General features: G+C 41.4%; 1 protein-coding gene across 1 annotated transcript in view; it reads left to right on the top strand.

Annotated features, from left to right (window-relative positions):
* The first annotated feature begins 2,211 nt into the window (after positions 1 to 2,211).
* LOC144114656 (uncharacterized) overlaps positions 2,212 to 25,347 on the top strand; it is a 62,642-nt gene continuing 39,506 nt past the window's right edge. The window contains exons 1-7 of the mRNA XM_077648536.1: positions 2,212 to 2,369; positions 3,021 to 3,093; positions 6,072 to 6,137; positions 11,211 to 11,240; positions 11,321 to 11,395; positions 15,579 to 15,623; positions 21,526 to 21,576. Coding sequence (XP_077504662.1) covers positions 2,290 to 2,369; positions 3,021 to 3,093; positions 6,072 to 6,137; positions 11,211 to 11,240; positions 11,321 to 11,395; positions 15,579 to 15,623; positions 21,526 to 21,576 — 420 coding nt within the window. The 5' untranslated portion in view covers positions 2,212 to 2,289. The remainder of the gene's footprint in view (positions 2,370 to 3,020; positions 3,094 to 6,071; positions 6,138 to 11,210; positions 11,241 to 11,320; positions 11,396 to 15,578; positions 15,624 to 21,525; positions 21,577 to 25,347) is intronic.

Here is a 25,347-nt window from a genome sequence, read left to right as displayed (position 1 = left end):
AAGCTAATTTCGCCGTTTTCTTCGCTTTTTCAATGTGCCGTCCCCGCTCTCTGCATCTCCTCTTTCTATTAATTTTCATAGTAGGAAACAGGGATAGGTTTGTCTACTGCTGTTTAATTGTATATAAGTGGTGCAGGTCTGCTTGCGAAAAAAACAAAACACGGTCCGCGTAGATTTCAGTTGTAAACTTGGAAGCGCAAAAAACCGGACGACGGACAGAGCAAGGGAACACAAAAAACAGGTTCACGAGCACTACTACCAACTGTTTATTCATGCTGAGGTACAGAAGTTATATAGGAACAGAATTGTCGAGCATGCGCGTGGAAAAGGCACACAAACCGCACATCAGACATGCGCACAAGTTAATCAAAAAAAGAATCTAAAAAGGCACATTCCGATGAATAAACGTGTACAGACGTGTCACTGGCACAACGATCGGACAGCTTTCGGATATAATAAGCCTCTAGAACCAGCCTAGCCTTATCATTGCCGCTCTTGCCTAGAACCGTGGTTTTCTCCAACCTTGCCCTACACGAGCACGAAGCAATGTGACGCACGATATTAGCACTAGTGTCTTTGTTTTCTATGTTTTTGGCATGCTCCCGTAGCCGGCCATTAATACAGCGGCCAGTTTGGCCAACGTATGAAGCCCCACATGAGAGGGGAATGCAGTACACCCCTCCTATTGCACATTTGGTGTAGGCGATCCCATGTTTTTTGTTGCAGCCCCTGCCGGCACAACCCATGATGCGGGGGCATAGCTTAGATAGCTTATTGGGTGCTGAGAACACCAAAGGCACACGGTGCCTGCCAGCCACGTTTTTTAGGTTGTGCGTGAGTTGGTGTACGTAAGGGACCACCACCGGCGTCGAAGAAGGGGGCTCAGACCTTTTTTGGGCTCCTTTGTGCTTCTGCAGGAGGGTTTCAGCAAGAGCTGAAATGACCGGGCCAGGGAAGCCTGCAGATAGAAGTCGCTCAACCTGATCATTGACACTCTGTTGCATTTTATGAGGGCAAGATTTTTGAAGCGCAGACTCCAGGCAAAGCGACGCAATACCTCGTTTAACCACCTTGGAATGAGCCGAGTCGTAGCTGAGGAGCTCTTTGTTGGCTCGGGGGGAGTACATCCAGCAAATATGGTCTCGGCAGAACATAAGCTTGAGGTCTAAAAAACGCAACGCCTGACTTTCAGGTAGTTCATGGGTAAAAACTAAACCGTTCCCAAGTCGATTAAAAGTATTTAAAACCAATGAAACAATATGGTCAAGGGATGTAGAGTTCCCTGGTCTTAAAATAATTAAGAAGTCATCAACATATCTAAAAACTTTAAAAACTGGCCCCCTTGAAAAGTCTGTGCAAGAAGGCGGTCAATTGAAGATAAAAATATGTCACATAAAATCGGAGCTACACACGAGCCTATACAGATACCTTTACGCTGCAGAAAAAACTGGTTGACATGAGAGATAAAAGTTACCTGCAAGTAGTATTCTAGTAATCTTAATAAATTATCTACCGAAATTCCAGCTGAGTTCTGGAAGGCCACAGCTCCCGAGCCTTCAATGCTTTCTCTGACCGAAGCTAACAGCTCAGCATGTGGAACAGAATAAAACAAGTCTTGTATATCAATGGAAAAGGCTAAATCCATCCGATCGTTGGTCTGCACAAAATCGGCAACTTCTTGTGACTTCTTAATCAGAAAGGGGTCTGCAAACTAATCTTGCGGTGTCTGCAAACTAATCTTGCGAGATTTGAATACGGAGCAAGCTGGGCCACTGTATGCTATATATAAGGGCAGAGCTATTTGTCGTGTGCAGCTTTGCCTCTTCCAAGACGCTAATACGTTTCTGTGCTCATACGTTTATGTATATTACGCGCGTAACAGTTTAATAGAATTATCACGATACCTCGAGCACTCGTACTTGTTTATTTATTATTTATTAGTGGCCGGTTAAACTTCGCGCGTAATATGAAACTGTGCACGCTTCTGCTTCCTATATTGTTATCAAGCAGCGCTCTCTTCCAGTAAAAGCTATCACTCTCTGCGATCTTCAGAACATGAATTTTTGACAGGCTTTCGGCAGTATTCACTGGTGGAAGCTTGCTAAAATTTATTCTTTCACAAAGCTGCCTGTAAGTGTGCTTTTCCACTGAACGCCAAGATTCTGCTCCAGAAGATGCCTCAGCGTCCCGCCAGACGGCGCCAGGGTGAAACGCAGGGGCGCAAAGCGCGCGGGGCAAGCTGCGGACGGAAACAGCAACAAGCGCAAAACGAAAGCAACCCACGCGGAAATGGCTGCCGTTCACCCGGAGCCGGCGGAGACCCTGCCGTCCGGCTGGGAATGCCGTTTCGACCCAAGAACGGGCCGCAAGTGAGTGGGCAATCCGTTAAGTGTCGGTTACGGGTCTGTCGCCACAACCAAGTCGGTTCACTAGTCGATCTGGTTCATTCGCGTTGTTTTAGGCCTAGACGCGCGCTACATAGGTCGGCAGTCTTACGGCGCTATCGATCCGATGCGTGCCGTGGTCTGCTTTCAAGCGTAACCAGAGTGCTATGATCTGGCGACGCTTCCACTCAGACCCTTTGTTTATCAACGTAGCCCTGTTTGAACCACACGGTCGCCATTAGCACCGGTGGCTTCGAAACGAAACAGTGCTTGAGTCCTTTCGGCCCGCCAGTTCTAGGTATAAAGGTTGCGCAGAGCGTGCGTTGTCAGCTGTCGATTAGTGTGCGCTTCGGCAGGCTTGATCAGAGGTTACGTTTACGCGCGGCCGTGTCGGGCTGTTTAGTCGCCAGATTCTGCCTGAATGTAAAATTGTCACATGCAGTCTTCACGTATGCATTTGTTGAGAGAGATAATAGTACTCGACCATCTTGTTTAATTCGATTTGAAATAAACTACGCTAAGCCTTTGTAGGGCGATCAAGAGAGAGAAAAATTTTTTTGCGAACTAAGCTGTGCTTACTTGTACTATGTAACATGACTGACACTGATTTTCCGTCTGGTTTCTTTTCGGTCTTAGCTACTTCATAAACCACAGAGAGCACACGACTACGTGGGAAGATCCACGGCTGCGGTATCCACAGTTGCAGCAGGTATAATCGGGCACCCACTCTTGTAATTCTTCAAGAACATACTTTAAGAAGGGAGGTGCATGCGTCTTCTTGCTTTGTCGATCACCTTGTACCATGTGCACAGTGAGCAAAATGTTGCTAGAGGAAGGGAACTGAAAATACCAATTTCTGTCCCCCTTCTCTGATGCTTCATTCATTATGAGTATTCTGTGTGCTTGAGTTTCTTAGTGGCTCTTGAGACAAATTTGCATGGATTGAGTGATTGTCTTGGGCATAGAATGGAAAATAAGTTGCTGTCTCATATAGGTTGCAGTGTTTTTAGTGCTTCATTAGCAGGAAGCTTTTTTGGAGGTGTTCTTATCCAAATATGTGAAAATGGAGAGGTATTTCACAGCCGCTGATTTGGACCTTACTTCTAATTAGGCAAATTATAAAAAGTTTTCTGTTGGTAACCAAACTTTTCATTGAGGCCATGTTTTTTACAGAATTTCCAAAAACCAGAAAAGTTCATAATATCAAGTTTTATTTCCACAGATGTGTCACTGAGTAAGAAAAACGATCATTAGGTTTTATGAACTATAAGAATATTTAAGAATGAGAAAATTGGCATTTCAAGTTGAATTCTCTCTTATGTTGTTTTTTAAAAATTAGACTTTTTTTTTTAATTCTTGTGGCTGTTTAACAAATTCATCACTGTGTAATTTAAGATGTTGGCTTTACAGTTTGGAAAATTATTTATAGATTTGCTTCCATATTTCGAAATCTGGAAGTCTCAGGCGATTTTTAATACTACATTGAAAGCACAAACCAATATTTTGCTTCCAGCAGTCACTAGATTTTCATTTTTTTTTTGTGAATTATAGCAAGCTTTACCAAACTTCGTGTAGCAGCCACCTTTATAGAGGTTTCTTCATACTTTGATATTTTAATAGCAATAGCAAGTTTGAATTATAAAGCAATGCGCTTCATCTGTTCCCGTTCTGTATATGTGTTTTCTGTATTACTTAGTGCGATATCTCCACTAAGAAGCACCAACTAGCCCCTGCTCTTTCCTTGAAAGCAAAGCTTTTAGCTAAAACACAGCTATTGTTAGGAGCATTTTTGATGAGTATGTGTGTGTGTATGTGCATTATATTAATTTACTTACTGAAAAATTGTTGATATGCATGTTTAAAAGGATATAAGTGTGATCTCTGGATGCACAAGTTCTTTCTTGACTGCATGCAGTTTTAGACTTCTTTGTTGTCTTCTTTGAACAAAATGGAAAGTTTTATAATATTTTGCATACATATTTCCTGTTTGTGTGCAGTTCTTTGTATGAGATAATGTGTTTGCAATGTTGAAGTAGTTTTCAATCAACTGTTTTTATTTTAGTTTAATTTTAATATTTAAATGAGAACATTTGGGATTAATTGCAATTATTACTGAATGAGTTTGCTGAGTTAGTATGACCCACTTATTCTCATTGGCTTTCTTGAACCATTTTGCATGGAGTAAGAAACTGAATATGTAACAAGGTACATTTGACGCTTTCCTTAGAGGAGTATAGGCACCTAATATTTGAGTGTGTGTTCTTATTTGTAGTATTAGTCTAGATGGCTTATCACGTGGTATTCACCAACGACCGCTAAATAATTTAATATCAAATATATCTTTCATGCTGTTTTGTTATGGTTTCAACAGCCGAACAATGGCTGTGACATCAAAGGTCCATATAGGTCACACGAGCCATGAAAAAACTGCGGTGGAATCGCTGCTTTGTTGCTTTAATTCACTACAATGCTAAAGACAGCCTGCTTCAAGAGCTGGAATGACAATAAAGTGAAGAGGCAGTGATTATATTACGGTTTTTTCATCCCTCACGAGCCTTTGATGTCACAAGGTTGTTGAAACTGAAACATAAACAGCATGAGAGAAAAATTCCATTTTACATTATTTAGCAATTGTAGGCGAATGCCACATGATAATCCATGCATAGTAATGCACATCATTGCAAAGAAGAAAACATGCCACCAAAATGAGGTGTCTACACTCTTTTAATATAACTCCTGTTTTTAAGAAGTGTCAGTATCTTTAGTGACAAGAGTTTGCAAAGAAAGCTTTCAATATCGGTAACATAACTTTAAAAGTTTGTATTAATTGAAAACTGTGCAATGAGCGTAAAGCCTATAGTTGGATACAACTCAAGTCTGCAGTAAAGCTCCGCCGACATTTAGGACCATGCATAGAATTCCTCCATGACAAAAACGTAGGCCGTTGTTACAACTTCTCTTGTCACCTAAACATTAAGCTAATCACGGAAAAACTGTTATAAGCTCTAGAATTTTCTTACCTGGCTTGTTTAATAAAGTCAAACATTAAAATGATGATTTCGTTTACTTTTGTGACTGGCTAGCGGAGTAATACAGTATGCCGTGGACCGTGGCCCAGTGTTAACAACTGCTGTTTTTTTAAGTTGTATCCTACTATGAAAGAAAATGGACAAAGTTTTTTGTGCACTGTATACTCATATGTGGAGTTATGTTTATTGCTTTCATAGGAAAGAAGTAAAACGTTTGGTTTCAATGCCACCTTAAATAACACACATGATTTAATGCTGCTGTCTGCCTCAACTCGGTTTTGGCTGGCCATATACAGATGCTCAGCAATGTTGGGGAGCTTTTTAATGGTGAAAAAGGGCTGACTGTCAACTCACATTAACTAGGCCAGACCAGTCACATTAACTGTGGACTCCATCACTTGTTCATATTCATTACAGCTGTAGTAAGTTTCCTATAACAGCACACTCTCTTCTCTGGCGTACAGGTATGGCTAGCTGTGTTTAGGAATATCGCTGTATGTGCTGTTTGGCTGTATGATTTAGACATATCGTCTGTTGAAATCTTTGTAAAAAAAAGAGTAGGCCAACACTGCGGCAAAGTGTCTCACCTTGGAGGCATAGCTGAGGCATGTGCCACGTGTTCCCCTCTTTCTTTCTCTCCTGTCCCCTCGCCACCCAGGGCAGCTATGCAAAGTACTACCTCTACGGCAGTGGCAAGCCCACACCAGGGCAGGCTGCAACCAAGGTGCAGTTCCCTTCTCTTCGTTGTCTCCCTCCACTGGCCGTTGCAGCTCTTTTGCATCTCTCCATGCGCACGTCGCTCCTCTCAGCTTGCTGGTTGTTTGCCGGCCACACGTTCTGCCGGCATTTCCTCCCCTGGCACTTGTCCAGTTCTCGCGTTTAGCTGCCGTACTAGTTGCCAGCGCACAAGAAAACACAAAATTGTGCACGCTAGCAGAACTCCCCCCTGCATGCCCCTCTTTCTCCCCACCTCACGCCTGTCTTCGCACTGAAAAAGACGGAACAGACTCTCACTAGTGGTGGGAGAGTATGCAGTTCCTTTCTGTGTGAGGCAGAGGGAGGGCTGTGCCTCCCCCTCTCCTTCATGCTTTTGCCTTTTCTTTCTGTTTGTCTGTCTCCATTTTACTGCAAGCTGACGGGAGGGGTGACCCTGCCGTCATCGATGCAGCTCTATATATCGCCCCTGCTTGCTGCTTGTCTCGTCCTCCTCCCACGTCCTGTCTGCTGTTGGTCTTGCTCTCTTGTTGTTCTGCTGTGACATGCTTGTCTGAAACTTTGTGCCAGCTTTCTTCACTCAAGTCCCTTTCCTGCATTTTCACGAGTGGTATGCTGTTAAAGTGAACAATCCCTTTTTAAAAAGGGGCACTGAAGACAGCTACATCCAATTTTTGTTCTTGACAAAAATATACTTTGTGGATTTTTCTGGGTATGTTAATACTTGTCTGGCAGCAAAAGACGCATTTATTGCTGGCAAAACTGCATTTAAAACTTTTTCCCACTACTTCATTCAAACTTGTGATTACACCAAAAGGACTCTGTGATCACTGTTTTAAAATGAATGGCTGTGTAACCTGGCCTCTGGGAATCAGTGCCCCAAAAAGCTGTGTTGACACACCGCTTTTAATTGGCTGGGGATGGCAACACCTGTTTCATTATCTGGCCTTTTCTAGCTTATAAAATCTTTCATTTTTCAGTGAACGTAGCTTCTTCGTTGCTAGAGTGCGGTAATCTGTCTATACGAAATCTAAGGTTTGACGTCATCTCGTCTGGTTGGGTAATAAGTTCATGTCAAAAAGAAAACAGGAACTCTGACCTAAGGTAGTTGTAAATAAGGTGAAAAGACGTTTTGGCTTCCATATGAAAGCCTCATTCACTTTGACGTGAATCAATCAATGCAGGCCAACTTTACATTGTTCTCACTGTTTTTTGTTGTTTCTTTTTTGGAAGCACATATAAAGCATGCATTACCAATGTCTTCACCACATGAAAAGATTATCTCGCACCATGGCACTGATTGAATTGTGCATTGTGCATAAGTTTTCTTTGGTCAGTTATTTCTTCGTGCATTGGAGAAGTTCAGTGGATGACCCCCTTTTTTGTGAATATGCGTTTTCCACTGTGACACTTTTACACAGATGGTTGTCCCATTTGGCCTGAGAATAAATGATGTTGAACGAATGAAAGGCTTAAAGGCATGGTCTACAGCTGTTACAGAACTTTGTCTTGTTGATATCATTTAATAGACCAATTTCACCAAACGTTCCACGACACCATTGCAACTGTTTGGCAGCCAGTAGCTGCAGTACTTAGCATATGCTGCGTGGCAGCTATACTTGGATGGAAAAGAAAGCAAAGGCACACAATTTATGTATGCAACTAAGAAGTACATATTTGTATGGCGTGATTTGTTCCTAGACCAAAGCCAGTCTATTTAGGAGTAGCAATATATTGTAATGAAACCAAAAGCTTTTACCAAGAAATTTAATTCCAGTGTCTTTTTTTGTTATCTCATTGCCAAAAACTAGTACATGAAAGACCTACAGTATTAATTTCCTAACTTGCCTCTAGAGTGCGTCAGGAGACACACCAGCGTGTGAAACCTCTCTTAAGGCTAATTCCATGCGAAACGTCCCAAACTGCAAAAGCGACCACCGCTGATTCTTTTGAAAAAAATTGAGCTAGTCAGCAATTATGTGAATGGAGTTTCAATTAAGTGTTTTTCTTGAAAAAAAAAAAGTGTTTGCTCACATCAACGGAACTTCAACGCACAAGACGAACGCACAAGACGTGACAACGCATTATCGCTTGACAAAAGCCACAGTGCATATTAGTGCCATAAAAATAGGCGGCAGCACGTACTGTTGTGCTCAATATAGCTTACAACACGTCCAGTGGTCACCAACTGAGGTTTCCGCTTTATGGTAAATCAACGCCGGATGTCAAAAAGCACCTGACTTACACAAACCTTCAGTGTACTTTGTTGTTTGCATCGGCAGCTAACTCCAACGATTTCTAGCACCATTGTGCTTGCACTGCTTCAGGAACTGAGCTCCTATCATATCTTATGTAGTGTACTTCATATTGAGCACGATAGTATGTGTTCTGCAGTGAAGACACAGTTCGGCAGCATCTACAGAGAAGGCAGGTGGCAGAATTCTAAAATTGTTTCCTGGCGTCAAACTAAATTTGCTTGAATTAAAATTCCTAGATTGGAAGCAATGAAGTTGGTGTGAGCCATCTCACATATTTTTATCTGGACGTCCTTGATCCTTAATTTAGGTCTGAATATCAGGAAAAAGTAACTTTTTGCGAATTTTGGGAGAGGTCTTCTTAACGGGTACTTGGTTTATGAATTTTAAATTTATTTTTTGCATAAGCTACTGCAGCAGATGAAAGCAGGAAAAAATTATTGAGGCTGAAATGTTAACGATGTTTATCTAAAAAATATCTTAAAACGTGACATTTCTTGCTTTTTTTTTATTGAACCAAAAAGTGCAGAAAATTGATGCATGGCTTCATTAACAAAGTCAGATTAAAGACCAACACAAGTGAAATATTAGAAAATAAGATTTGTTATTGTATCCTGTTTCATGTTTGGTTCAAAAATTTTTAACTCCAACCAACTTTTGCTTCTTCGTGAAAACTTCAGAGTGCTCACGTGAGCAAAAATTTTTCAGAGAAATATACTTAATTGCAACTTTATTCACCTAATCACCAACTAGCCCAATTCCTTCCAAGAGAATCTGCGGTGCTCGCTTTTGCGGTCTGGGACGTTTCGCGTGGAATAACCCTTATATAAGCAGTAATGTGGCTAGATTGAGTAACATGTCTCAAAGTTGCCTCACGCTTAAAAGTAGCTGTATACCAGTGAGAACTGTAGCCACCATGGCGGCTGCACAAGTGTGTACAAATGTAGTGATGTTGTTCAGTTGGTATGACAAAAAAGGTGCAGTGCTCTATAGGAAGTAAAAAAAGGCACAGGGAGCACTATCTCTCAGTCTCTGCTTGATGCTGCAGAGTGAACTGCTGTAGTTACAATAACCTAGAGTTTTAGAACACACAAGAGCATCCGAAAAGAGCCTATCACCTTTCAGGTGTCCTAAGGCAGAGTGAGATCTGCAGACCTGAAGCAAATTCACTGAGAGCATAAATTAGCTTGTGAAATCACTTACTTGTTTTTATTGTATGCTGATGGGCGCTTTTGGTCGGTTGTGCTGTGGATGCAAAAGGCATTATATTCTCGCTGCCCTTTAGCTCTAACAGTGCTTCCTCTATATTTTCAACGGCAGTAATGTTCACTCGCTCTACAAGGGGGCCCCCTTGGACTTTTGTTTGCGTACTTGACAGTGTGGTGCTAAATAATGGTAGTGGTGGCTATGTAACAGTGTGCTGGCATGGCTGGCTAATGCTCCTCTACAATGCATGGCCTTACAAAAAAAGATAAAAATTTGTCTGCCCATTTCCTGTGGTACGTCACCATAGGAAAGGCCTCGGTTTGTCAATGTGGCCCCGCCTGACTGGCGTTGAAATAGATGAGGAGTTGGCTTCAATTACTGCAGCCAAAACTGCAGCATTCCAATTACTGCCTCAGGACTAAATATAGTATCTAGTTTATTTTCCTTGAAAAAGCATTTATTTTTGTCATGTCATTCATCTGTTGAGTGTCAACCTTTAACGTTATTTATCTTTTAAATTACTCACTCATGGCATATACAACTAAGCTTCCAGGTTCAGTGATGAGGCCAGGTAATAGTAATTAATTTTTGGAACAAGAAATGTTACTAATTTAGAAAGCTGCAGGTTCGCATTTTTTGCTGAACTTCAGTGTTTAACTAGTAGTGCGCATAGCAGGATGAAGACAGCTAATGCATTTAATCACTGACTTCGTGCTGAAAATTTTATTGTTGTTCCCTTTGTTTATCAACAGCGTATAAAGTCTTTCGTGTTCGAGTAACACCTAACATTTTTTTTCTATATGTGCCTCCCAAGAAAGTCTGCAGTTTTTGGGTCAAACCCAGTGCCCTTTTCCAAAGTGCACATTGGTGCTGCAAGCAGCTAAAATGAAGTATGATATGAAAACTATAGTAACTAACCTTAACACATTCCACCCATGTTCCAAATTTGATTGCAAGCAATTGAATCTTTGTCACCCTCCATTAATTTCCTTGTAGTACTAGTTACTCACGGCAAGCCTTCACTTACGTGAATAGTGAGAGTGAACAGTGCTTGTAAAAAAGCGGGTTGACAGAACACCCTTTATCACTGATATCACTGAATCAAGTACTACCCCTCATTGGCTCCTACATTGGGCTCCTACATTGCTCCAAGGCTGCTCTGCATGTTAAGTGGTGGCTGTGAAATTGAAAGGAAGTTTTTGACATGTATAGTCCGTGCAGAGGCCTGACAGGTCTATAATTGGTGTAACCTGGATTTTTAGAGCTATTGTGAAATTGAAGTATTTTTTATGTCTGACAATAAAACGGTGGTAACCACATGAGTAATTATTGTCATTGTAAAAGAAGTGAAAAAAAAATTATGGAAAGTTTCAAGAAAGGCCCAATTTCTGCTTGATTTACGACTCGACAAGTGGCACCTATTTTTAAATCCCCAATATTTAAAAAATGTTAAACCAATAATGAATAATCTGTATGTAGTTATGCTTTGTAGCAAAATTTTCCTCTCCAAGTTTGTGCATGCTGTTGTAGTTGACCGTTCTTTGTCCTATGCTTGTTGTTTTTCTTAAATGTTACCTATTTATTAACTCTATCTTTAATTTTCTTTTTCTTTTTTTGCACAGCAAAAGTATTTTCAAGATGACCTTGCAATGGTAATTTTCTCTGCCTGGATTCTAAAAGTGCTTCAGGTGCTTGCCTTCTGTTCATCACTTTCTATCATTTGAATCCACAGGCATGCCCCCCGTACTACGGTATGGTCTACTATCCACCACCGCCACCTTCAACGACAGTTTCCAATTCAGCAACAGTAAGCCATGCTTTTTTGCATAATTCAACGCTTGAAGGAGTAATAAAGGCAATTTTATGCGTCATGCTTATTTGTTTTTTAAAGAACATAGGCGTTCATTCAGTACCTCTAGATCATTTTCAGCAAATTTGTTGCAAGCTTTATTCGGCTCATTTTTTCTTCAGAAAGCTTCTTAAAATTCAGTGTTTGTATTTCCCTGAGTATTTAATGACCTCATTTGTGGTGTCATGCTATCACTTGGCACCGAGGACAAATCGCTTGAGAGAAGTGTTTCCGCAAAGTATTTTTCTTTGAAATAAGGTGTGCATGAAAATAGTAAATTGTTTTCGAAGGAAAAAAAAAATATTGCAATATACCTCCATATTGGTGACAAATGCAGCAAGTAAAAAAATCCTCAGGGTGTCAACTGGTGGCATGCAAGACCAAGATGCTAGTCCACGCAGTGCCTGGATTAGGTTGCGAGCTAACCTCTGGAGAAATGTCAAATAGTGGCCTATGGAGCTAACCCTACACTATACAGCAATAAGTGAAATTCACTTTGGTTGTCGCTTAAGCTGCAGCGTTTTCTTTTTATTGTTTTGCAAGTGAACATGCTACAAAGAGCTATCAAAGAAAGTGAAAGGTCTGCAGAATAAAAACAAAAAATCCACATATTCAACGTGCCCAAACATGGAGGGAATAGTAAAGAGCTTCTTTGAAGTTTATGAATTTCATAAAGGTATCATAGTTGTATTCGGAAACGTCTGAAAAGAAGAAAATAGTACTGAGCTTCGGAACTGTCTTTGTGACCTTGTGCATTTTGCATGGGTCAACATTATCCTGCAACATTAAGTGCTCATCACTAGCAGATGTGCATTGTATGTGTTAGATGACACTGCAGAGGTTATATTTTCCTTAGTGTGAAGGCTACAAGTTCATGTTGCTAATTGGAATCATAATTACAAATTATAACCTTGGATTCAACTACTATAGCGTGTTTGCTATGTTTCATCGAAAACTAATGTTACCATGCAATGATGCCTTATCACCAGAGGAAGTAATATCGAGCGTAGAGACAGGGCCTGACGTTTGTGTGTATTGGGCCATATGGTAATAAGATATCCATTCTTTTGAAGCTTTTGCTTTGTTGCATTTCTCTGTACATTTTGTGTCTAAGCACTTCCAAGTGCCTCTTGTCACAATGTGTCAGTGCACCTTTTTACACTGATACACTGTTGTTAACTCTAATTGCACCTATTCAAGCCTAACAATTTAATTTGATTGTGAGAAAAAGCCTATTAAACGTGCTTCTGACCTAATGTCGACGCACAATGGCATCCTGTGTATGACTGGGAAATGATGCTCCAGTATCAGAATCAGTTTTCTTATCTTCTTCAAGAGTGCTTTTTTTTTAACCTCTTCATGTAAAAACTTAGTGGTTCAATCATATTGAGCAAAGCATCTTTATTCTTCACTGAACGTGCTAAAAAACTGGCACTTGTCTTGCGATTCCAGTGTATAAATCTCTGACTTCTTTGATAAAAGTGATAGTGCTTGGCATGGAGGCTACAACCATTCAGCAGCTTCTTGGCATCAATTTTCAAGACAGTCAACCTCATTTGATTCATGAAAAGCCTCAAGCCTCATGTCATGGAGAAGCATCGAAATCGCAACCTGTGAAGTGAAAAGCACACAGTTGAACATAGAAGTAGCGTTTTTTGCAATGCCTATGAAATGTAAATGTGCTTATTATAGCCTTCAGGGTCTTCTTCATTGGATGTCATAGTATTCACAGTGGCTAACTCTTTTCTTGCAAATAACGAAGTCTTGAACTAAGAGTTTTGCGACTTCCCATAACTTTTTCTGACATATTAAGCTACAGGATGTGTATATGGTGGAATTTTTTAGCTCCCAATTTTTGGCTTCATAAATTGACATTTATTTTCAAGTTTTGGTGTCGGTCACCAGAATTTTGCCAATTTAAGAGCTTTTTTTAATGATATGCTATCACTATCTTGTTCTTTTTTCTTTAAATTCTTCAGCAGAGAATAACTTTGGCTACATTATAATATCCTATTTATATATACCAAGAGGTTTATATTTACGGCTCAATAAATTTTTTTAAGCACAGCACTTTGAAATTACCTTTTTTTCTGAAGAAGGAAAAAGTTACTGTGCTTGTTTGCAGTACTCTGAAAAGGAATTGCAGCTGCATTTATTGCTGGATAATGAACTGCATTACCGGGTAAATGGCTGGTGACAACACATGCGACTAAGCCAAGCCTTTGCAGTGTAGAACCTTCAGTTGGTGGTGTGGCTTATTCACAAGATGGAGTTAATGTCTTTCTATCAGGTGGGCTGATGCTGCTGACATAGCTACATTGTGTAATACTGTTTATGAGCATGTCTCCTTGTGTTACTATATATGTAGCTGAGCTTCTTACATGAGAAGCTGGTTACAGAAATGAAAGCGAAAGATCCTCAAAAAATTAATGTATTAAAGGTACTCTAAAGAGGAATCTGAACTCGTCTTTTTACCGCGGGAACTCGACCTACACGTTCCGAGAATTCTTAAAAACTTCAAATTATTGTCCTGCGCGGCCGATTTTCCGAATTTAAATCGGATGAAATGTCCCTGCTCCAGCCTTTTTTTGAACTCAACGCTGAAGGTAGGAGGAGTCAAGGAATGCGTGGAGTGCCTTTCAGCTAGTCCCGTGGTGGCTTCGCTTTCGCTTTTAGTATTTTGTTCTTTAGGTTTCTGTAAATAAATAGTTTCAGTTGCAGACAACATAGCCGCAAATTAGGCCCATGCAAAATAGGAATACGTGTGGACTCTTTGATTTACATATCACTCCGCTGATAACAGAGCAGCAAGCCGTCGTGCGACTTTCTGAAAGGCACTCCACGTGTTGGTTGACTTCTCCCACCTTCAGAGTTGAGTTTAAAAAAAAGGCGGGAGCAGGGACATTTAATTCGATTTAAATTAGGGAAATCGGCCGCACAGGACAATAATTCGAGGTTTCTAAGAATGCTCGGAACGTGTAAATCGAGTTCCTGCGGTAAAAGACGAGTTCAGATTCTTCTTAAAGTGCATCTTTAATATTGTGTTCATTTTGTCAGAAAATAATGAGGTAAATTTTTCTTGAGCCAAAAGCTGTGCAATTGTTCATCACTGTGAAATTAATTGAAGATGAAAAACAACAGCTTTTGTGTGACCAGATGGTGGTTTTTATGTCTGGCATTGCAAATTTTGGTCTTTTATGTTGCGCTTGCATTTATTGAGTGATGTACCATGTTGTGGTGCATATTTACTGTGCTGAGCATGATCACCAAACTTCCATTATCATCGTGGCCTGCCAAAGTTGGTTAGCTCTTTTGGGTGGTAAACTAATTTTACTCCCTCTCTTTTTCTTATTCTGTTTTAAGTGTTTGAGCTGCTGCCAGTATTGTGTCAGTGCATTTTACCCTGCTTAGGCTACGTGCTACATTGCTTGTGCTCAAAAGTATTAGCAGCACTTACAGACAGCATGTTACTAATTATTAGCAGCTTATTTCTTGGATGTAGCAAACACTCACAATTGCTAAAACAGCCATCACTGCCTAGCCATGCTGCTGACCCTACTACACATGGGCTGCAAGATGAAACTAGGCCATCGGGTTTTTTAAATTATAGGATGCACAGATAATCACCAAGTTTTTGCTTAGATAATGTATAAGGAGCAGCTGGTATTAGGTAGCACAAAACCTTGTGTATTGTCAGAAATTATGGTTTTCAATTTTAGTGTTGCATGCTTGCTTGTTTCAGTTTTTGCTACATTTGTTCTTTATTGTTCTTAGTTTGTTTGCTCTATGCATGAATTTATGACATTCAGTTATAACCTGCCTTTTAATTCCTTTTGATGCTTTTCCTTTTGTATTTTGGTTTTAACTAAATTGTGGTTGCAGATTTTCTTTCACCATTAATATTGTTTGTTTACTTGTTTATATAGAAGCTTGTTATTGTGCCTTTGTTTCTGTATTTTTTGTTTCAGACAGTTTCTTTGAAGTGCGCTGGAAGCAATTAGGCATTTGAAGAACAGGTAACATACATGCTTGACTTTTATGTTCCTGTGCAAATGAATAAAACCTAGTCTTATTTCATTTAGCACATCTTATGTTTCCTTGTTGTTTTTACATGTGCTACTTTTTTGCAATGCTTCCATAGGCATCACCTAGAGAAGGCTTCTACACTGCAGCAGCAAGACCAGTGGTATGTATAGACTAAAGCGAGTACTTTTGCACTTTGTCCTATATCATATTTGTGTCCTATTTTATTATGAAGCCTAACACTGTTGTGAAACCTTTTTGCTGGTTTTGGCAGCTTGGGAAATACCTTCCTACAGGCTTGCATGTGTACTCTTTTTAGCAACCTGGTCCAACACGCTAGTTTTACATCGTATTGTACTTCTGTGCGGTAGTAGACAGAACAAGGGGTGCTTTGGAGCAAACTGGCTGTGCAAACAACACAGACAAAGTGGCAAGGAAGTAGATGGAAAAACACTTCCTTGTTACTCTATCTCTGTGTTTTTTGTGCTGCCAGTTTTATGTGTCGTCTTACTTACTCCCTTGGGTGTGGCTTCTTCTGCTGTGTAGAATGGCTGCTGCATCCACATCCAAATTGTAATAAAGAGTTGTCAGTGTTATTATATTGCAGGCTGTTTTTTAGTTATTTGGTATCTTTACTGCTGGTGACTAGGCCGATAGTTGTTTGCAATTGTTTAGCTGTAATTTCTTACAATATCTGCAGTAGCTTATTATTATATCTGAAAACATCATATCTTAGAGAATTGTAAGTCTAAGCTGATTGAAATTGTCGAAGTTGTGTCACTAGTGATTCTCGTAGTCTTGATTGCACCATTTCAAAATTTATTTTGGTGATTGAGAGGCTGAAAACAGTGATGATAGGAGTAACGGAAAGTGAAGAAGTTTTTCCTTCAATAAATGCATTTTCTGTAGGAATCTGACAAAATAAAAAATATCTTGCAACTACTTCAAGGGTGATACCAGCAGCAGCTTGATGCAGAAAATAGTGCATCGTGCAGAATGTTGTAAAGTGCGTTAACCTAGTGGAATTCAACAAATTAAATACTGATTTAGTCACTGTTGACTATTTGTTGTTAATAGGTGGCTGCATACCATTAGAAAGCTACCATGTCAAAAAGAGCTCATATTTGGGTCATCATAATATTATGAAGCTATTATATTTTGCTATCTGGTCCATTTATGGGGATGTGGAGGGGGGGGGGGGGGTGGGGGGGGGGGGGGGGGGGACTGCAAAGAAAATCTGTAATAGCTGAAGGTTTTGGCTCGCTTCTTTTGAAGATTACTGTTCCACTAAACTTCACATTATGGGTTGTTCATGCAGAGCAATGGCTATTTGCTAGCACAGAGTACATAAATAAGATTTGCGAGCTTTAATACAAGGTTCAGGACAATTTTTTTTCTCAAAGCTATACGACAGCACAGCAGAAAATGAATATGCTGATTACTTGGCTGATCCGATTGTAAAAACAAGTATATATGCTGCTACGAAGGAGAGTTGGATGGCACTGGAGAGTTTGCTTGGTATACCATTGGATGGAGCTGTAATGTGCTGTAAGATGGCTGCTGAGTGTTACTCTAGGCACTCCCTTCCATCAGCATGTCTGCGATATTTTAATAGAAGCTGCACATTCCTAATAGTGAAGCCGAGCATTTTGTGTTGTTGCTAAATATAACTCGTAAAAAGTACTTGCTTGAGAGGGCCACGAGCAGTGATGTGTTATGCCACCTACATCCTCTCGCCATGGTAGTTTTTTATTCTTAAAGCTTTGTCAGAGTTAATGGGACACGTGTGATCTGGGTATGTAAAAGAGTTTAGACCTTTGCAAAACTCAATAAGTCAGCTTTCCTGCATAGCAGAAACCCCTTTCCAGTGGTGACAAATCCCATCCTAGGAGCAGAAGTTGGGAGCAGCGCTCAAGACTTCCATTTCAAGCTTTATGTCATGCACACACCTAGTGAGCAGCAACTTGGCACAGCTGCGTTTCACCCTTTTCGCAATTTGCGTAAAGGGGGACGCAGCTAAGTGGCATGCCTCGCTTTCGGTGGCATTTCAAGCTGTGTTTGTCTGTCTTTTGTGCTGCCAGAGTGCATCTCAATGCGTTTACGTTAGGTTTTCTGCTTCTACGTTGTGGTGGGCACCGTGCACGATCATGTTCTGCTAAAGCTAGGCTTTTGTGTTGCGGTTTTGTGCCTCCCACGGTGATCGTTGCTAAAGTTCCCGTGATGCTACATTCCGAACCTGTGGACAGTCGTCACGGCCTGTGCACCTGGTGGCTGTGATGTGTTGGTTATTGTTGCAGCACACTTGGGAAGTCCAGACAGGTCCAAAAGCCGACTCACTGTGATAATGGGTATCACGTACTTTGTACCCAACTGCTGTTTGGGCTAGGAGACTTGCGTGGATCGAATGCCGCTTTTTAAAGCTCCTCTGTTGCATGCTAGCCTGGAACTGTGGTGCAGGGTAATCACTAGAGGAGACAGGGTATTTCAGCCGAGAGATCATGTCTGTTGTGTAGCTATCAGAGCAGAACTGAGTGGATGCAGGTTTCGGAGAAGAATACTTATCTATAATCCAAGAGGACAGATGCAGTAAATTGTCAGAACTGCTGCCACGGTCTGGCCTCCCGGCTACCCGAAAATTACCCATCAAGCTGTGACTAAATGTGTTTTGTGCCTAATCTTGTGAATACACGAAATCGCATCTCTCAGCAAGGGTGTTTGTTGTACTGAATTTGTTTGTCACACAAAATGGTTATTCAGGCCTTAGTGGATTAATAAATGTGAATTGTGTAGTTGAATGTCTCAATGCGACACATGGGCTATATGAAGGAAGCTGCGGTGGCGGGCTCCGGATTAATTCAGACCATCTGAGATTCTTCTATGTGCACTGATATCGCACAGCATATGGGCACCTTTTGTGTTTTGACTCCATCGAAAGGCGGTTGGTTGTCGCAGCCGAGATTGAACCCGTGTCCTCCGGCACAAGCAGCCGAGTGATCTGACCACTGAGGTGTCCCGGTTTCATAAAGTATGGACGTTGTAATGTCAGCAAACAAAACAATTCGCGCTGCAAACGGTGGTCTGGATTCTCTCTAGTCTATGTGTATCGCTCTTCACTTTCCAAGGAACCTCCTACATAGGCACACTACATGATAGATGGTATGATAGTGCAGCAATTAATTTGGTCGGTGGTCTCATGGCCTTTAGCAGTCTTGCATCCGCTGTGCATTTTGTCGTGACAAAACATGGTGGTATGAAAGACAGAAAATACGGCGGCACCATGTATAACAAAATGCAGGTGAATAATTTGCACTACTTTCGAATGATTGGTGGAGCATTTTGTGGCAGGTCACTTTAGCAGGTCCACTGCAATTCTTCGGAACTGACATCCACTAAGTCCAGCTTACAGCCTCAAGTATTTTGTCTTTTCGCATGCATGCCGGCCTTTCCTTGAGATCCTCAGCAGCTCAGTATCGTTGGTGTCAGCGTAAAAGATGAGCTCAGCAGGAGGAACTCCTAGGACATTTTTGCAAATCGTTTTCGTGCTGGTTAGCTAAATGTGCACTGCACTAGCCACTAAAACATTGCAGATGTTGCCATCACTAAAGCGTTGCACTCTTGGTTTCCTTTCGCTTATGGCGCTTGTATGTATAGGGGCGGAGGAGTTCTGCTAGCGAGCACAAGAGCGCAGGGCCGATTTCCAGCTTCAGAGGCAGTATTTGTGATGCAGGCAAAATGCGGAAACGCCCTTGAGATTTCCATGCTCATCAAAAAACCCAGGTTGCCAAAGTTAACCATGTTTATCTGCACGACAGCCTCATATCGTCACAGTATCGGCTGATTACACTGCTCAAGCAATATTTGAATGTACACATAGGCTCTTTGGCCCAAAGGTGTGAGCGTGCATATTAAGGCTGACCATTAATCTTTAAGAGGTGGTATATTTAACTGCGCTCTCGCCAGTCACGTGGATGAATGAAAAAAACCTTGCAATGAACATATTTCGATAACGAGCTCCGAAGGACCACAGGGCCGCGTCCTCGCTGCTGTTCTGCCCATTCATGCAGTTCCAGCAAGTAGAACACGAAGTAGTGTAAAATGGCTCGGTGTCGACATCAGTTTCAATCCTTCTGTGCATTGCCGCACTAAAACAAGCACATGTATATGCCATGGCACTCAACGATCCCACAACACCTGCAGTACAGCTGCCGCAGCTCGGTGACTTGACAAACCTACATCGCGTGGTGCCATCTGTCCGTGTTGAAAAGAATCATGAGGAGTGGCGAACAAGATCTGGACGCACCGTCTGGTGGAGAACACCTAAATTTATTCTTACACCTTGCCTTTACTATAGACGTATAGTGGCATTAAAAGCAGAGCCTTTCCGGTGAATGAGCTGGTGAATGAGCAGCTCACTAAAAAACACAATTATGGTGCTCCAGAGTAACAGAGAAAAACTTCACAGTATGCAGAGCTTTTACTCTAGCTAATATTTTGTGAGCATTTAGATTTGGGGTAATGACGTTTTGGGAACTTGTCCGAATTTGATGGGCAGTTTTGCAGTGTTATGCATGATAACAGGGAGTGTTGTTGGTGTTGGAAAATGATTTCAGTCTTCTTCCTTCTTAAAAATACTGTGTATAAAAGCATGATTTCTATGCATCAGTTCCATTTGAATCTAAATGTCAATTAATGCATAGCCTATTCCATTTGTCTGGCCTTGACATTTGTCATTATGGCAATCATGACATATCAAATGGTCTGCACTGCATAGAAATTATTGAAGGCTTTGGAGAAACATTCAAGAACAGTGTGTACTTGGATCCCCCGATATCTGCTTGCTGCAAAATTGTCCAGGAAAAGAGTGTCTGTTAAAGTCTTTTTGAGCACTGTGGCACAGCTTTGGCAGCACTTGCCTGCTTTTGCTTCACCCACTGGCAAAATGTATGGTTTGTGGCACGTTACTCACTGCCCCCATTGCCTCACTGAGCTGCCAACCAGTTTCTTTTTTTTTCGCTCGGCCTTGTGGGATTGTTCCATCTGCGAGTTTCTTGTTTATGTGTTTAACTTCTCATTCTGTGTTGCTGTGCATAAGTTCACTTGCTTAACTGATGTTTTCTCCCTCATTTCACCTGCAGCTTGCTTTTCTTAGTGTTGTTGCTAAAAATTAACGTATAAACTGATGAGTGCTGGCCTATTATTGTTGATGTTGTACACTCAGCCAATTCTTTAACAGTATCACCCGAGTGTCAAACAACCAGCTTCATAGCTGCCTTTGACAAAGTGAAGTGGCAAAACAGGCGAGAATATGCACATGCGTGCAAATTGCATTCCATTTTCAGCCTGTTTTTCCGCTCAATTTTGGCGCAGAGCACTGTACGCATGGAGGAAGGAAAGAACTCAGGAGAGGGGGTCACATGACATTTTTTGAAGCTGCCCCCCCCCCCCCCCCCCCTCCGTCCCCTCTACTTGGCCGCCGTGTTAGCTCGCTTGCACATGCTTAGTAGACAGTGCAGCAGATGACGCTGCTGCACCCAGTGTTACTATTGCCTGCGCCGGCTGCCAAAGACTCCCAGTAGTCCTTGCGAAAGCGCATGAATTCTGGCACACTTTCTGGTGTGCAGCTCAGATAGTGAGGGCCTCTCCTGAGTTTTCCTTTCTCCATGGCTGTACGGCTGTTTGTTCAACGCTCACTTGATATATTAAACAATTGGCCGGGTGTGCATGTTCTATTTATTGAATGGCTTTTCACCAAAAGTGCTTTGCTATCTGCATTTACTATCTGGAAATTTACGACTAGTTTTTCACATTAAGTGTACGTGTTCGATGCATACCACAAATTTCAGTTCATAATTTCTTTTGACATGTTTTAAAAATGGTGCATAGCACCAGAAACCGACGCCTGGAATAAAAAGTTGTTGCTAGCACATTCCAGGCGAGCATTTTTTGGTCATCTTTGAAAAAGTTTTGAATGCACAAGCTTGCTTTCAATGGCCGTGAGCAATGTAAAGAGCATTTACTTGCTCCCGTGTTTCTTTTTCTTCCCCCCCTTTCAACTTTACTTGTAGGGCACCTATTCACCTTACTTTGGAAGTCCCCGAACACCATATCGTTTCAAGGTGACATGCTTCACTGCAGCTCTTTGTTTGCTCTCAGTAGCTTCTTTTATGCCTGTTTCATCATTAAGCATGTGTTGTTGTCTTTTGTTGTAACTTGTGCTTTTTTATTTGCCATTGCACAGCCCAGCGTGTGGTCTGTTATGCAAACAGTGTTGTGCAGCCTCTTCAAGTGTCTGTTAACATTATTATGTCTTTCAGTGTGCGTTCTTTCCTTTTCTTTTTTTCGTGTGATCTGCAGAAGTATTTAATTATTGCCTGTCACCTTATTTGAAATACAGTTAACCACGCTACGTCCAGAACATAGATGTACTGTTGCACTCTGTATGACCTGTAGTGGGCAGGCATGTGTCAGAGTAGGCTTTCACATTAGATTTTAATGTGCTATACTGTCATAGAAAGGGAGCATCAGTGTTTCCACAATACTTAGCCCATCCGTCATTCTTGCTGTCATTGCAGCTGTCGTATATCTGTCTATGACTAGGATACATGCATCTCTAAAAACAAGTGCATAACCTTGCAGCTTTACTATTTGGTTTCACAAGTCACACTGTTGGCAAAATAAAAAGGGGGAGTTGATCATAGGCGGCCGCCGGTCAGTTCTCCTTGGTGGTGGTAGACCAATGCTGCCATAGTGGGTAGTTTGGTGTTGGGCACCTAAATATTACAATAAGATGTGAGCCATCATTTGTGCAACACTATGTACAGGGTCATCCACTTCTAGCTTGAAAACGCGAGTGGCATGGCTGCGCTCTGAACAGTGTGTCCATTGCATGGATGTATCAAAGCGAAGTGGCAGACGACGAGAAGCACCTGCTCTAGGTCCCTCTGCTCCTGCGCCACTTTGCTTCGATGCGTAGCCGTATCGGACGCACTGGCCATCCAAAAAGTGCAGCCACACCACTCATGTGTTCAAGCTAGGAGTGGATGACACTGTACAGTTTATGAGTATTCAGAATTTATAAGTTGGCCAGGATGACCACTGACAAACTCAGGGAGATGCGCATTGCTATGCCAGTGCTTGCACTTTGCAAGTCTGTGGCAACCCAGTTGACATGAGCTAGCATAAAGTTTTTCTCTGTCTCCTCACTCCTTGGACCCTTTAGTAGAGCCAGACTTCCACTCAGCCTTTTACCTTTTTTCTTTCCCTAGAGCAAGCCACTGTTTCGCTTTGTGTCTTTCTAATTATATCCCCGGTGCGCCCCCTTTGGGATAGCACCTAATGAAGTAGTTTCTTGTGTGAATTTATTGTGGGTGACGCTTCATATGAGCAGTCCAGCGCAGAAACCTGTGCAAGGTCATTGTGAATGCAAACTAGGAAATAATACAAAGCAAGCAGACAAACACGCATTGTTGCTGTTTATGTTGTAGCAGTGCACTTTACAGCCTTGACTTCTCTGGAGCGAATAGCACTTGCATTCTGAACAAGGCAGCTGGGAGCCCGAATTGGAAAAAGGCTGCAAAAGCCGCAACCTCCGTCCTGCAACATATGTTCTTTTTGTGGGACGAGCAAAAATGGCGTGCCTGCTCGGAAACTTGGGGCCGTATCTGAAGTTGTTGGCAGAGGCGCCGGGCCAGGCAGGGGTGTGTATGACGCAGATATTCACAGTGCCTGACGCCACCTTTAAAGCTCCCAGCTTCCTCTTTGTGCAGTGCTGTTGTCACTCATAGATGATGTCATAAAAAGTGGCTTCCCCCTACTGAGCTCCTGAATGCAATGAGGAGGGTCAGAGCAAGAGTGTGGAGTGATCACAGAAAAGTTACACTCTCCTCCTATGAATGCTAAGCACAAAGCTTAATAGCGCCACTATCAACCCTGAGAACACACCCTAGCACATGCTTGTATGTTATAGGTCTTTTTGAGAGCAATAGGTCTTCTTTATCTCCCTTTTGCCTAGAGGAAAAAGCTGTGATATGTACATAACCCATCACTAGGGAAAAGTTAATTTGCAAAATCACTCTCCTTGCATATGTGCCTCTAAAAGCATTTTAGATTCGGATAAGTGCAGGATAATTTGTGAGTTAATTTATGATGTGAAGGAATTGAACCTACTAGCACTAGTGATTTCCTGATTTTATTTTCTTATCATGCTCACTACCTTAGACTTTGAGTTTTTACAGTTTACATCCACCTGAGCACAGCCATACTGCTTTATTCTAGCTTAATTGTTGATTCATTGTGCTTCATCTGGCTGTCTGCTAGCCATCCTGGCTAGCTTAGCTGGCAGAGTAACTGTCCAAGTTTGTCAGTGGGCCCCGGTTTCAGCTCTGAACCATGATGAATTTTTCTTTAGCTGTGAGTATTTCAGAAAGCTGCATTGCTTTCCATTGTAGCTGTGTGGCTATGCTTCGGAGGATGTTAACTACAATTATTTTGTCATTTTAATTCCACTTCTCCTGGGGAATGTACCTAAAATAATGTGACTGGACTTCTAGTCATTAAAAATTATAGATTGACAGAGTAACTCAGTGTCATTTCACCAGAAGGTGCAAGAGTTGAGTGTGCACATATCTAATGAGAGCTTATCTTGCGCACAGAAATAGACTAGAAACCTGAGTTTGTTTTTGAGCAATGCAGCTATGGCTCATTTGTTACTTTAAGGGCCCCACCATCCAAGTGAACAACTTTTGCAACATTAGATTGGAAGCTTCTGGGTTAGTGGTCCACGTCTTATACAGTGGACCCCATAGGTGTGACTCTAATATTTGAAGAGTTCGATTACCATGTCATCCTATTTCATGTGACGAAAGGTTTAGACACTGAACACGTCTCCCTTTAAGCCAGACTTTGATCAGCTACTCGTGTGACGAGTTAAGTAACATAAAATAGCAGGGTAAAATTGGGAAGATATGTGCTAACTTCATTTGTTTGGGGCGACAAGTGCCAGCTGTCTGGCTGGAGGGAAATGTGCATAGTTTGGTAAAAACAAGGGGGTGGAAATAAAATTCATAAGTGTCATTAGACAGAACTCGCTGTTCATGCATTGTAGTGTGCACTGTTGTAATTAATATGGAAAACAATGGTGGTTGTGGTTAAAGGCTATTTGGCAGTACTAACACACTATTAATGCTAGAGGGAGACCTGCAGTGGATGGTTGTGTGATTATCTTCAAGCATCATTCTAATGGTAGGGAGATTAGATGACACTGACTTATGCAAATCTCTTGTGAAGTGAAAAGTAAGGTCATGTGTACTATCAGCAACGAATGAAACGCAAACAAAAAAATCGAGGTAGCATTAAAAAAACACCAACACTTTAGCTATGAAAATACAAGTGAGGTTGATTAACACTTCTGAAGAGGAGTCTTCCCGCCTTTGAAGTTAAAATAATCTGAGCTAGTATGGAGCTTCCCCTGGCTAAGAGGTTCTTATTTTGCTTGTCGGGGCTCAATTGTCTTGTTCGCGTTTCATTTCTTGCTGATAGTACACTGTACCTCTTGCATGTTGGGAATTATTTTTTTGTTTAATCAGCATAATTGATGTGTTTCTTGCTACATTTAGTAATTGAGAGGACCTCCCATCACTCAACTGTGCAAAAATATGCTGCAAAACCTGAGTTCCCAATACTAATTGATGTTTAGATAGGCTGAAATGCAGCTTTTATGCAGAGTTAATTGCCACAAAAAGAATATTCATCGGGAATCTTATGTTTCAACTTTCAGCTATGTAACAAATTATTATTCTGAAAATAGACTGCATAGAAGTTACACAGAGAGTAGGGCTTCAGTTATGTAGTTATGTGGCTATGTATTGTTTCACAATGAAATGACATTC

This window comes from Amblyomma americanum, chromosome 1, assembly GCF_052857255.1.
Source record: "Amblyomma americanum isolate KBUSLIRL-KWMA chromosome 1, ASM5285725v1, whole genome shotgun sequence".
NCBI classification, from domain to species: domain Eukaryota; kingdom Metazoa; phylum Arthropoda; class Arachnida; order Ixodida; family Ixodidae; genus Amblyomma; species Amblyomma americanum.
The sequence above is the reverse complement of the archived record's forward strand: the minus strand, read 5'-3'. Positions and strand labels throughout refer to the sequence as shown.